The 15,092-nt window shown below is 34.7% G+C and overlaps 2 protein-coding genes and 1 long non-coding RNA gene across 3 annotated transcripts; 1 reads left to right on the top strand and 2 right to left on the bottom strand.

Moving 5' to 3' along the window:
• Positions 1-276: 276 nt before the first annotated feature.
• On the bottom strand, positions 277-2,686 carry LOC122139437 (retinol dehydrogenase 14-like). The gene is made up of 2 exons (XM_042737099.1): positions 2,296-2,686; positions 277-1,495 (listed from the first exon to the last, which is right to left on the bottom strand). The coding sequence occupies exons 1-2, from the start codon at positions 2,536-2,538 to the stop codon at positions 878-880; spliced, it is 861 nt and encodes a 286-aa protein (XP_042593033.1). The 5' UTR covers positions 2,539-2,686; the 3' UTR covers positions 277-877.
• On the top strand, positions 2,500-13,828 carry LOC122139438. Its single transcript, XR_006156293.1, has 3 exons — positions 2,500-2,627; positions 4,040-4,248; positions 13,442-13,828. It is a non-coding gene; the product is annotated as an uncharacterized LOC122139438 (long non-coding RNA).
• LOC109103063 (cytosolic 5'-nucleotidase 1A-like) lies at positions 3,101-7,504 on the bottom strand. Its single transcript, XM_042737097.1, has 6 exons — positions 7,295-7,504; positions 6,838-7,005; positions 5,177-5,306; positions 4,782-4,904; positions 4,474-4,658; positions 3,101-4,341 (listed from the first exon to the last, which is right to left on the bottom strand). Exons 1-6 carry the CDS (start codon positions 7,487-7,489, stop codon positions 3,964-3,966), a joined length of 1,179 nt encoding a protein of 392 aa, XP_042593031.1. The 5' UTR covers positions 7,490-7,504; the 3' UTR covers positions 3,101-3,963.
• Positions 13,829-15,092: the final 1,264 nt, after the last annotated feature.

The raw sequence follows: 15,092 nt of genomic DNA, 5'->3' as shown, positions 1-15,092 counted from the left end.
CAAAAAAAAAATAAAAAAAATAAATAATAATATATATATATATTTTTTTTTCAATTACTTACATTATTTCCAATGAGTAAAACACACAACTCCTTAAACATTAATTCTTATAAAAAAATATATATAAGCCTGAGCTTAAAATATTTTTCTTTGTGCAGTTACACTTAAAAGTGTGTATAGTATACTATCACAATATCACAGATCAGCATTTCATCATTGCAAATGCATTGTATACAATGCAATGTATAATCAGAACAGAGATACATACTACTGTACTTCTGTTTAATGCATCTTTATTAAGTACTCGAACTGAGAATCTATTTCCACTAATCTTCAGTATGAGAAGTGCAAATCAAATGCAGTGTTAACTGTTTCACTGCCAACAGCAGAAAAGTGTAACAACAGAGCAGAATTTAGGCACAATATTGCTTTCAGAAATTCTTATTACTATTTGCACACATTTTCATTCAAAGAAAGGGTTTAGTCTTTGTAAACTATATTATTTGTGGTGATTAGGTTGCATTTAGTCTTAACCAACACATGTAAACACACATAGTTTTGAAATCTGTGAACCTGACTAGCATGAGAACTGAAAGCATGAGAACAGGATAACTGAAGATGACTCTGGATTAATTTAAAATATATAAACACACACACATGGTTAACATTGCAGCAGAACTAACATTCTGCTAGTTGCAACTTTACAGTTAGCATTTCAAGCACAAATGAATAAGAACGGCCAAAACAGCTCCCTCCTGTGGATGAAAGCATACATTTTGCATGTTTTCTTTCTAAGAGATGGTACTTTATGTTCTCAGAGTTGTCGATTTTGAAATAATAAATGACAGGTGACTTAAATTCTTAAATCTTTGAGATTTCAGGTTGTGATGCCCACCATCACCTCACTGATGTCCCACAATTTCTTGGCCACCTCCTCATCTGTGGCCTTAGCTAATAGCTGCTCTTCATGACAGTTAGCAAAGCACTTCCCCTGAACACCCTCCACATCCGGAGAGCAGGCCAGATAGATAGAAGTCTGCGCACCTTCCTCAGGGGACTTGAAGAAGGCCCGTGAAGCCAGGTTAAATAGTGGCTTCATCAGCAGTGGGATGTGGACATGCCTGCCCAGGTTAGTCCGCACAATCCCTGGGGTGAGAGCATTTACTGTCACTCCAGTCTCCTCGAGTCGGTGAGAGAGCTCCAGAGTGAATAGAAGATTGGCTAGTTTACTCCGTGCATAGGCAAAAGCTTTATCATAGCTCTGCTCGCTGTTCAGGTCATCAAAGTTTATTTCACCGTACTTGTAGAGCTTGGAGGACACTACAATGATCCGGCTAGGAGCAGAGCGTTTGAGGAGATCCAGCAGGAGGTTAGTGAGCAGGAAGTGACCCAGATGATTGACGGCGAACTGCATCTCAAATCCATCTTCTGATTTGGTGTATGGACACTGGTAGATTCCAGCATTGTTGATCAGGATGTCAATCCTTGACTCTTCCTGTTTGAGATACAACAGATATGGCAAATTGTAAAGTTATTTCTGAACACAAGGAAGAGGGGAAAACAAACAAAAAACAACCCTAGAAATCAACGCAACTTTATTCTACACTAATTTAGATACACTTCTCATCTATTGATTGTCTATTTTTTTTATACACAAGAATTTAAAGAATGGGCCATAGATAAAACAGTAGTAACAGCAATACACAATGAAATCTTTAAACTGATCAACTCTTACATACATCATTATAAGAATATGTATTATATTAGTTAATTCAAGATAATTGGGAAATTTTCCAGTCATCCCATTGGACTAAATTTAGACTATTTCGTTTTATTAAGTTTTAAAATATAAATATATTAATTAAAATATCTGTTGGCCAACACAATGCTGTGGTTATTAATACAAAACGTTTTTATATATTTAGTGTTTCATGATTATTATTATTAATTTTGTTCTATAATTGTTTTACTGTTCTCACACACTCTACTGGGACATGCTGACACAAAAAGGTTAAACTGTATTGATTGTATGAACTGGATTTTTTTTAAGCTTGCCAATGAATTCCACTCGAAAAAGGTTTCATGCGCGCGCACCCACGTGCTCTTCCCAAACTTCTCGAGCGTGCGCGTGTCGCGTGACGTTCGCGCACAATTGGCTATTGGTATTGTGCACTTGTTCTTAGTTGAAAACAATTCGACCAAAGCGTGCTGCGCGTGCCCTATATTTACTGGAGCGTTCTAAATATCTAAAAAGAGAACTAAATGCTCTGTACTTGGTTTGATGTAGTACGTTACCTTCATTATCTCTTCGCAAAAAATACGGACAGATTTAAGCGACGCCAGGTCCAAGAGTTTGATCACTAGTTCCCCTTGCCCTGGTCCGGCCTCCTCCTGGATCTCCTGGGCTGCTTTCTCAGCCCGTTCTCGGTTCCTACATGCCATGATCACTCGGCCCTGACACCGCAGCAGCTCCGCGGCCGTGGCTTTTCCAATGCCACTGTTTGCCCCGGTCACGATAATAGTTTTGCCTCGCAGCATATCGACACCTTCATCAAAATTTTTAGAATGGGGAATAGCTTGACTGTTGATCCTTCTAGGGCCATCAACAACGTCCAGTTCATGAGCAGGTTTGTAGGCGTAAACAATCACGCATGTGGGAAGTAACTGGAATGTTATTGAACTACATTACCCAGAATTCATAGCGGGTTAAACCGCCACGCATGTGCATTGCTTTTTGGTGAAAAACCAAACAGGGATTACAGTTTGAGATGAATTAATAACTTGAAACATCTAAAAAAAATAAAAAAAAATTCCTTTGAAATTACCTTTTCATTAAGAATAGACATAAAGTTAAAATAGTCTTTAGTAAAGAGCAATATGTAAATATGTAAAGAGAGCATAACCACTTGTGTATGATTTTTAATGTTGTTATTATCTTATGCTAAGAAGTTGCCACATAAGGAATACAACATTTGTATAATTTGTCAAGTACATAAACTCCTAAACCTCTTTTCCTAAACCTATGTTTGTATTCAAATCTGTGTTAGGACTACAAACTAAATAGCTCTATTAAGGCGGAAAACATAAACCACAAACCAAATAAGATCACACATTTATGTTATCATCATAATGAATAAATCCAGTGTTTAACAGTAAACAACACATTTTTGTTTTGTGGACAAAACAAAATTAAACATACATACACCTCATGGTAAACAAAGAGGGAGAATACATTGTAAATACAATATATCAGTTTCTTCGCACTTTTATCCGTATTTCAGTGTTTTAGTTAATTTATTATTGCGGCAAGGTCTGTCAGGAACACTGGTGGTGGACAACACACACATCAGTGAAGGAAACTGCCTGAGGATTGACTTAAGTACAGCATTGAAGAAGTTACAATGAAACATCTAAATGTAGGTAAACATCTGCTAAATTTACCTTGAAGAATAACATCTTGCACTATAAATAAAATACAGATAGTTGCAATGTATGTTCCCTGAGATATAATTAAATATTCTAAATTAAACTCTTGATTAACCATATTTAAAAAATCATAATGATCAAGGCATTAAGATTGGCAAATGCATCTAATTGCACATTATTCTCTTTGAAAAAGAAAGGGCTGCAGCATGTAGTTTAATCTCACAGTGCTGACACATTAGTACAGTACATAATATACTAGATCATTTTTAGCACCGTAGCTTCTTTGTATTTATATTTCAAGCAATCAATTTAACTTAAACTATCTGTATAGATCAATGTTCAAAATTCTCTCTGATGCAACCAAAAACATAAATACAATTACTGTACCTATAACTTGCAGAGACTTTTATGTATGTGCTTCCCTGCTCATTATACAAGTAAACATTTATATTTTAGCTGTTGCATAGATCAAATGTAAGACACTGAATAGGTGTTGAGGTACTGTACCTAAAGAATTGGGGCATTTGCATTTGATAATCAAATCTTTTCATTTTTTTCTGCATCACTTGTATCTATGTGTTTCCCCTTATGATACTTTTGTCCAATCCCATAGGGCACATGAGCGGCGATTGTACCAAGTTCCTGGGCACCCTCGATGTGAAACATCTGATCATCAAAGAAGATGTGAGGCTTGATCTTCTGTAAGAGAGGCCCCTTAGGAGCCCCAGCCAAAAAGAGGGCCTCATCTACCTCCAACCCCCAGCTCCGTAGGGTCTTCAGAACACGGGCCCCAGCGCTGGCAGCACTTCGAGCTGTAACGAGGTAAGTGCGAATAGGGCAGCTGATTCTTTGGTTTTTTGCGTAGAACTTGCGCTGGAGTTTACCCAGTGCTTCCAGGAAACATTTCAGGGGGCCCTAAAAGAAGATGATGCAATGCCAAATCAAGGATAAAAGGGACATTGCATGCTCCATACACGACATGATGGAGAAAATATTAGTAACAGTATTAATAATAAACATTAGTAGTTAGTAGCAGTCTTAGTTTACCTGAGCAAGAGGCTTGTTCTCAAACTCTTTCTCGTGCCTAAAGAAAGTATCCAATCCGTGTTTCTTTACAATAATCTCAGACTCGTCAGAAAACAAAACTGCATCTCCATCGAAGGCTACACGCAATTGCGTGTCACTGAGCTCATTCTCACTGTCGCAGGGGAACATTGTGGCAGCTGCTATTCCTGTCAAAATGGCCATTTAAAGCAAATTTAGCTTCATGTTCAGCTAATTTAAATACTTTAAACTTTTTCTTCTTCAGTGAAATGAAAATCCCATTTAGATCACAATGCATTTTTTTTAAATACCTTCTTCAATAGCTTCTTGTACCTTCTTTGAATCTTTGGACAGGTAGAGGTTGGTCATGTAGGCCTTTAGGTAACCAATTGGACTCTCTCCACCCGTCATGCAAAATCTCTCTATAGTTAGATCTGCAGGGAGAGAATTCATGTAATTATTGTTTGTATAGTATGTAGAATGCAGTACATATGCATTTGCATGCTGGAAACCTTATGAAAAATGATGTAAATCATTGTAGCAGTCTTTATCCAAATTTTGATCTGTGTGCCTGTACAGACTTTTTTTCTTTTTTTTTTTTTTCTTGGTGCATGTTGGTCTATTTCTGTGTAGAATAAAGATCTTTTAAAGAATGTAATGATGATCGCTATCAAAGGCTAAATTATAGGCTAGTAAATGTTATTACCATAGTAATTGATGCTGTTGATGAGGCGAACTCCGACCTGGGCATGATTATTAGTCATCAGCACAATATCAAACAGCTCCTCGCTGTCTGGGTATAGTTCTCTCAAATGAGCATTTACATTCATCAGGGCCTGTCGATTAGAGAAAAACAGTAAATACTAAAGGCATGGCCCTGGATATCTAAAGATATCCACGTTAGGCAATACTGCTGTGATTAATGGTAGATTAGTGTTACAATATATGATATCTATTTAACCATAAACAGTGGGCAGGACACAATAATGCTGTTATGCTTGAGTCTTGTTTGTTAGCGTTTGAGTCCTGCCCTGCAATAAAAAGGACTAAAGTCCATCCATGAGCAAAAGTGAAAGGACACATTTGTTTTCCATGTTGCTCTACAGATTTTCCCATAGATTTGCATCAGTGCAAATTGAATACGCCCTAACTGGCCCAACCATCTTATCTGACGTGTCAAGTTCATACTGGAGTACCTGTGCTAGGGGTTGTCAGTGTTGGTTGGTTGGTTGGTTCATTCATTCTTTCATTTCTTTCTTTCTTTCTTTCTTTCTTTCTTTCTTTCTTTCTTTCTTTCTTTCTTTCTTTCTTTCTTACCATTTGGGCCAAAATTAAGAGCTGTCAGTGCTAATAAACAGTTTCTATACATATGCACTATTCTTGTGTGACACCAAATAAAAGAGTTAGATCAAAGGTAACCAAATTATGTTACCTAAAAGGTTTTATCTATATGGTTATATTACTGAATACAGTTTTAAGTCATGTTATTTGTAATCAACACCAAAGAAGATTTCAGGAGTAATATACCTAGATGATGTAAACCCAGGTGTGTTGCGAGGTGCTTCTATAGAGTGCATCAGTTGGGTTCTGAACATAAAAATCCTATATTTATTTTTCCATAGGGGATTTGATTTTGAATGATAATCTAAAAAGCCTGACCTTGAAATTGATGCTTTATGCATACGATGGTATATGTATGCATAACTTTTAAATAATCTTGTTTAACAGTAGTATTCCTGCATGGTGAAAATCTATATTACTCATGATTCTGCAAAAAAAATCTACCCAATTCAGAATATTGAAACATACAAATCACGACAAAAGAACTATTTAGAGTCAAAAGTTTTTATATTTCTCCATCATTTTTTTATTTGTTTGTCCTTCACAATGCTTTGTATGATCAAAGCGATAAAGCTGTACACATTTTACGTTAAAACAAAGTCTTCAAATAAAAACTTTAATTAAAAATTCCAATGGGAGAAATACTGAAAGGGTGGGGTGGCCACCATTGCACTCTGTATACAAGTGTCCAGTTGCATTACCTGTGGCATCAGGTTCCTGACAGGTGCTGATGGAGGTAGGGTGAGTGTTATGATTAGACAGCATTCCGATTGTTTTGGAATATAGTAGTGCAATTATTTTGCATATTGTTTGAAAAATCATTTTGAAAGTTTTTAATCAAGTGAATCCGAACATGGTTCTAAGATTTCTAGAGGAAATAAATTTTAAACATCTTTTCTAGTCTTACTTTGATTGATTGCACTTTATTCTCGCCATGAATATAGCCTTAGAAGCTGGTATGGCGTTTAAAAGAAAAGGAAGAAAGAAAGAAAAAAATAATTTTGTAGTGCCTAAACCTGTTGTTACCTTAACGAAAGGAAACGAGACCCCCGGGGTAAAAGGCTGATCCTCGAGCTCCAGCTGGTGCGCGACGTACCTCTCCAGCCCCTCCTCTTCAAACACCTTCCTCTCCTTCACCATGTTAAACAGCGTTCGCGAGGACACCGCAATGGTTACAGCGTTGCTGGGTTTGGGCTGCAAGTTAAAAGCAAGCAAATGTTTACAACAGCTGTAGAAGACAGCTAAGGTGCTCTATGCGGTCAGTTACCTGTAGCTATGTGAATCGCTGCTGTCACTGGCGCAGTGACGCACCATCGATTCTGCAAGCGAAGAACGCGACGCGCTCGCTTTCAGTGTAGACAGCTATCTTTGGTATAGCTAATATAAGCGTTTTTCTAACATTACCGCTAGGATTGTAGATTGGGTATCGGATGCGGGAGACGCTGCAGTCAATCACAGTTTATGTACACAAACAATCTCTTACCGGACGGGGCTTCTTCCTTGTTTTCGCGTTGTCAAATAATGCTTTGACAGCTGCCCAATCTTTTTCTTCGCTGTTGTCGGAGTTGGACTGTCCTCCTCTCTCAGTGCCTTCAGGTGTGCTCATATTGTTATGGTGGCAGGGAGACTCACTTGTGTTCTGTGTCCTTTGGTGCGGTAGTTCAGTTCCTCTCAGCATCAACACGACCACGTGACGTCACCAGACCTGGGCAGGTGTCTGACTTGTCGATTCAAAAAGCTACATAATATAAATAACTAATTAATTAAATATTTAAATCGCTCCAATTTCTCGCAGTGCTCTAAAAGTTTCATTGTAAATGTACTTCACTACAGAATTTAAATGTAACATTTATTTTGTCTGGAGACAGATGCACTTTTAGTTACTATGTATTGGCATATCACAAATAGCCTAAATATAAAATAAGATAAAGGTTAGATGCTCATTAATCTGGAGCTATAATTGTGTAGAATTAATTTACAATTACAGTATATTGAACAATAGCCTGCCTTTTATATCTTATTTACATCTACAATTTTCCCCAATTAAATGTGACATCTTGGTTTAAAAAAATAAATAAAAAAAAAACCTTGTCCTGAGAGCAAAGGTTAAAATAAATTCTTTATATGATTAAAATAAAGAGAGAAAATATAGTGTCTTCATATTCTCTGTTCATTAATAGGAAAAATCATGGACAAAGAAAAAGCCATTTAGGTAATGATTTATTGATTCATTTCACCATTAAAATATAATCAACACCTCAACAATACCTTAAAATTAGTATTTGCCTTAATTTCATTTACACTTTAAGCCTTAACAAGACTGGATATAATTAGCAAATTTAGCTTTCCTGACATTATAGATCATGTTGCAGAAGAAAGTATGGCGCTGTATGGTATTGTCCCTTTACAGATAAGATTAGGATTTATTCTAACTCATTCCTCACACCATAAGGTACATGGGCACCAATAACCCCATAGTGAAGGGCTCCATGTGGAAGGACAACATGTTGCTTCTGGTCATCAAAGAATATATAAGGATTGAGTGCTTTCAGCACAGGCCCTTTTTGGGCACTACTCAGAAAGAATGCCTCATTTATTTCTAGATTGTTCTCCCGAAGAGTCTTGAGGGCTCTGATTCCAGGACTACTTGTGCCACGTGATGTTAGCAAGTAGGTACAGATTGGATTATTTTCCTTTTTTTTATAGAACAGCTCCTGGAGAAGTGCCAGTTCTTTGAAAAAGTCTCCTAGAGGGCCCTACAATAAAATGTGACACAAACATGTTGTTATATTTTTTAGAGAGATATATTTATTGCAGTTAAGAGATATAACAATTTATTTTTAACCTAATATGTGTATAACATGTGGCATGCTTTTGATTACCACAAACAAATTCAATTCATAATGTGTGTAGAGTAGAATCACTTTTATGGTTAAACTTTTAGTAAAAGCTTCCTTTATATATCCCCTTAAATAACAAAGTTATATAATGTGTGCCTGGTGAATGTCAAATATAACAAGGGTCAAGTGAGCCATTTTAGAATCAGCTGTACAAACAAGTAGTTTCAGACCAATAGTCTTACCAGTTTCAAAGGTGTGTCCTCGTTTTCAATCTCATTTTGAAAGAAAGCTTCTAGACCTTTCTCTGAGTCATCTGAAAACAGGCCACACGTAACCCTTCATCACTGTGCTTGTCGTAATCTCGTTTTAACAGAGTGGCTGCTCCGAATCCTGAACAAGAAAGCCTCATTTAAAAGTTATAGAAGTAACATTTTTATTGTATTTTATACTGTATATACCTCCATGCACCTAATGGGCAGGTTCTCACTGCAGCACTGGATTTATGTAGTAAGTTAAACTCAGCTGATGAACGATAAAAAACATTGACAGCCAATCAGAATTCATCCTGCTTTAACGAGCCTGAGAATTTAAAGCAGCCGAGGAGCGGCTCTTACAGACGATATCGTTCACTGGTGTAGATGCTAATATCATTATCTTTATAGTTTAAGTTTAAAAGTACTTGCTAAAATGGCTAAGAAAAGTGAACGTTGTTTTGAGAATTCTTTCATAATGCAGCATTATTGGCAATACAGTATATGCTGTAGTGAGTAAGTAGTGATATAAAGGCAAACAGGGCTGTATACAATTGAAATTGCTCTTTGACATAAAGTAAAAAAATATATAATTGAAAAAACATTTTTTAAGGCCTCACCTGCATTGATGGCCTCTTTAACATTTTGTGGGTTTGTGGACAGGTCGAGAACAGGCTTGATCTCATTAAGATGATCAAAGAGGGGTTTTTCACCAGTAATCTCACAGATTTGATCAATGTTCAGATCTGCACAGACAGCATCACAACACTGTGTTCAGCAAAATAACATGATATCTTATTTTATTCACGTTTCTGATGTAATAAAAGAAGAAATATGATTCTTCTTCAACAGGAAGAAGGATACAGGATAGTTCACAAAAAAAAATTTTTTTCTTTTTGCATGGACCACAAGAGAAAGTTTTGTATGTTATAGTGTTATAAGTAGCCATGAGATAATGTGAATAACAGGCTGAAATGTTGTCGCGGACAGCACATGGTTGCTGCATGCATTTATATGGGAAAGAACACAGTTATTGCTCTTCAGAAGTATGCATGTTTTCCATGCAAAAAAGAAAGTTATGGTGATCTATTCACTTCTAGTTACTCACTGTAAAAAAATAAAAACCTCTCCCACTCAATATTTTCTAGTGACTGGTTACATCAAAAGTTTTCAATTTGCCTAATTAAATTTATGAAATTCAATTCACACAAATTCAGTTTGGCCAATTGAAACATTTAGATGTGATCAGTAATTCACATAAATTCAGTTAGGCCTATTGAAAAATTTAGATGTGATCAGTCAATAGAAAATTTTGAGTTGGAGAGGTCTGAAATTTTATTTTTTACAGTGTGTATAAATAAATAGAAAAGCACTCCTCTACTCTTACTGTGGTTTTCAATGCTCTTTTTTTTTAGGGGATCCATGTCCTGACTGTTGGTAGGTATCAACACAATTTTGAACCGCTCTTTAACGGCTGGTTCCAGCTCACTCAAACGTTGATTCACCATTGTAAGAATCTATGGCAGGGTGATCCTAATACAGTGTAAATGCAAACAAACATCTGTATCAAATTAAACCAACTAGTTGAATAGCTTTTATATCTTTGCTAATTTTAAGTAAGTTACAGTGCTGAATAGTGTCAGATAGAGAAAATAAGTCTCAGTGAAAATAACTCTCACATACACATTGGGACATACAGCACTGGGTCTACTGGGAAGATGCATTACTTATTAATACAGACAATACAGTATGCTGTTAAAATAGAGGAAATCCATTTTCACTGTAATTTTAATACCTTGACAAATGGAAAAGCAACTCCTGGGTCGATATATCCTGTCTCTTGTCTGAATAATACATTGAGACACAGCAATGGTGTATGGTGTCACTGAAAAACAAAGATGCAGGTTGGTTAAAAATAAAAGATTTTTAGATAAAAGTACAACAGTATTATTAATTAGGAAACTTGAACACAGTGAGCTCTGAGGAATGCTTTTGCTGTTTTCCCGATATTGACATTGCTGCGTGTGTTGTTTGATTTCTGTTCTTTGCCTACAACAAAATACATTTTAAATGGTAGGTGTGTCAAATAAAGGTGTTTTTATAAATACTTTACATGAACCTTGATTTGTTTAAGGATAGGTCACGGATGCTCCACAAACAGATGGGAAAATAAGAAAACTGAAAGTATTTAAAATAAAATGTTTTTAAAATGTGGATAATGTCGCCAGATTTTTCTATATTTAGCATTCCATTTAAAGAAATACCTTTGGTTTGTTGAATTAATTTAGCTATTATTATTATTAACATATCAAAGCTTGGCAATTCAACACATCATCACATCAGACAAAGAAAGTATTAAGTAAGGGACAGTCCAAACTATTGATATCAGTATCTAGATCTTTATCAAACCTATGGCAGATGTGTGCGTGAATGCGTGACACAGTGCTGTCCATTTTACATCCAGGGATGATGTTTGCATCTCATGGAATGTTCCGGGATGAATAAAGTATTTGTTCTATCAAGAGTATCTGTCACATGTTGTCTATTACTACAGAAAATAATTATTTATAACTCTGTATTTAAATATTAATAGATTTTGTGTGCAAAATACATACTCTTTCTTAGCGTGAATACTTTACTTTCTGTTAAAATTGAGAGCTCTCACTTCACTGCTTTCTCAGACTTGCAGCAATGATGTAATTGCCCATAATCCTGTGGGGGTATCTCTCACTTCACACACACTAACACACACTTACACACAGAGGCACACCTGGGAATCTCTTACACATAAATGGAGGCCGATTTCTGTCATCAGTCCTGATTCTGTTTCCCGCTACATAACACCCTCTGTGGTGCGGCCAGCAGCTGCCGTTTATTTAACTTGTGACTAAGGCCACAGAAATGAGGGTTTGTAGTGGATGCAGAGAGAGAAAAGCTGTTCTACAAGTTGACCTGAGCAATAAATTTAGAATTTATTTTCGACAAAATAATAAAAGATCAACAAGAGTGAACATGATTGTCACAGAGTAGTGGGAACATTGTAATAGTTTCTATGATCCTGTGACAGAACACTGTTTGCATGCTTAAATGCATGAAATAAGTCTACTGTACAAGATAATTTCTTAGTATTTCTAAGAGCAGGGGTTTTCAAAATGGGGCCTGCATCAGAGTTCTAGGAGGTCTATGTCAAAGTTAGAATATTGCTGTGGAACAATATTTATTTTAAAGCACACTATACAAGTGGATTTAAATTGAAAATGTTTCTTTTAAGTTGTATATGTCTAACCAGTTTTGTTAATGTTAACTAAAACTGTTAAAATCATTTTATCTTCAGTTCAAAAAATCACTTAATCATTAATTATTTTTGTTAAATAAAGTTGAAATAAAATACAGTTTAAATATTCAATGAAAAACTTGAAAACATTAAAACAACACCAAAAATGAGAAATGCTGCCTTGGCACTTAACTGTAATAAATTAAAACAGTAAAATTAGTAATAACAAATCTGAAATGCATTTGTATTACTATTATTTTTAATATGCCTATTTAATTTAAATAGTAAAGTAAATAGAAATGTAAAAAAACAAACATAATTACAAAAATATTATTCAAAATATGAATAAAATCTGTAAAATATTGCTAAAATAGCACTGCACTCTAATAGCGTGGAGAAGCGAAGATACTGAAAGAAATACTGTCTATATTTTTATGCAAGATATTTTAATATAATTTGCTTTGGCTTTGATACAGTAACAAAAATAAAACCCTCTTTTATTTCATTTTATGAACATGTCTTTATAATATAACTTTTTTCTTCCCCTCTCACAGCATAAATGAGTATTTATATAGGAAACATTTTAGGAAAAGTCATCATTTTGGCCATCCTTGGCATCACCATATTAAAAACCACTAGTCTGAAGTAAACAGTAGGAAAGCAGGTCCAACTTCAAAAAAATTCAAAGAAAACACAAAGTCCAAACTAAAACCAAACACAAAAAATCTAAAAATAATTATAAAAAACAGCCAATAGAAAACATCTGAAAGTGAAAACTGATATATCAGCCAAAATCACTAATGTCTTTACTCGTTTACAGTGTGTAAGATTTTAAAGTCCCATCCAAGTCACAAGCGGCTGCCTTTGAGATCATATTTAGAGCATGTAGCTGATCTTCATCAAATATGTAGAAACCTTTGTAGTGTTTTCACCCTTCAATGCAGTAGAACTAAATTATGATCAGTTTGATCAACTGAACTGAACATTCATAGCATTTAAAGAACCAGCTTGAAATCTGCATGATTCCCACGATCCGCCCAATGTTCCCCCATAGGATCAAGAACCCAAATACGTAAAACAGTTAGAAGTTGGTTTGTCATTCAGCTAATAAAAACCAGCTTTAGGCGAGTTAACAAATGGGCTGGCTGACTGAAGTGGTCATGGACTGTCAGTGACTCTGGCCTTAGCTGAGCTGTGATTAATGATGGTGTTTGGTGGTTTGCTAACCCTCTCCTCACTTCTTGTGCTCCCATTTAACTTCTCAGGGTTGAAGAGTGCTGGTCTGGCATCGGTGTTTTTCAGTTTGTGTTCTGACAAACATAATCATATAGACAACTGGGAGCTGATTCTAGATCCAGAGGGGACGCTTGACAGATATGAGCCCAGTACTGATGAGGATCAACAGTGACCCTGTTAGCACTCCATCCTCTGTTGTCTTTTATATCCACTGGAGATTGTAGGCCTAGTGTTGAATGGTTTATAGAACTGGTGAAATGCAGCTGTACAAAATCAACCTTTAGAAGGCCTGAATCTAGTAAGCTAGTTTTGGAGTAAAAGCTAGTTCTTAACATTGTGAAATTATGTTGTTACATGTGGAATTTTGGAATATCTGCACCTAAAAATAATAAATACGGACTGGGGTTTTGACTTTCTTTTACATTTACATTTACATTTATTCATTTTGCAGAAGCTTTTATCAAAAGCGACTTACAAATGGGGGATACATAAAGCGAGTGTTAAAATCTTGCTTGAATCAGTGATCTAAAATCAATCTCGTGACTGAAAAGTGTTAAAATAATGTTATCTACAATTTAAAAAAACACTTAATTATTTTTGTTAAAGATTAAATAAAATACAGTATAAATATTCAATGAAATACTTGAAAACATTAAAACAACACCAAAAACCTAACTTACAAATTAAAGCACTAAAAGTAGTAATAAAATGCTGAAATGCTTTTGTTTTACTAATATTTTTTTTAATATGCCTAGTTATACTGTCTATATTTTTATGCAAGATATTTTAATGTTATTTGCTTTGGCAAATACGACCTTTCATCATTTCAGTGTATTCTATATATATATATATATATATATATATATAGTGATAATATAAGACAAGATGTTTCTTAAAATTAATGATAATATAATTGTATTAAAGGCAAATTCTTAAAATATTATGTAATGAACATGAAGTATTATATATTATACAATATATAATACTTCTATATTATATTATGTTATATTATATTATACAAGTTATTCATTTTTTATACAGTTGACAGTGTCTTATTATATCCCTGACTGGGGTTTTGACTCTCTTCTCAGTGATATATATTTTGTGATTAATATAAGACAAGATGTTTCTTAAGATGAATAACAACAACTATTCATTCATACAACAATTGATCCATACTGCAATCATTGTATTAAAGCCAAATTCTTAAAATGTTATATAATAATAATAATAATAATAATAATAATAATAATAATAATAATAATAATAATATAAATTACTTCTTTATATTATATTATATTATATTATATTATATTATATTATATTATATTATATTATATTATATTATATTATATTATATTAGTTGGGACATTTTGTAAAATGCAATAAAACCAAGAATCTGTGATTTGTTCATTCTCTTTAACTTTTATTTAATTGACAAAAGTACAAAGAAACGATTTCCAACGTTTTCACTGACCAACACAAATGTATTTTGTAAATATGAACAAATTTTGATGGCTGACACACCCTCAAAAAAAGAGGGATTGATGTATAGCTTTCTCCTAGAGTAACAGAGTTTCAAGTTGCATTTCTTGATGTAGCAGCAGACTGTGTTAACTAAGTACTCCTGAGCCCATGTGGCTATATTAATCACCGCAGCATGACGGTTTCTTATGCCAT

The sequence above is a fragment of the Cyprinus carpio genome, chromosome B13 (assembly GCF_018340385.1).
Source record: "Cyprinus carpio isolate SPL01 chromosome B13, ASM1834038v1, whole genome shotgun sequence".
NCBI lineage: Eukaryota > Metazoa > Chordata > Actinopteri > Cypriniformes > Cyprinidae > Cyprinus > Cyprinus carpio.
Note: the sequence above shows the minus strand (reverse complement) of the source record. Positions and strands in the feature narration are given on the sequence as shown.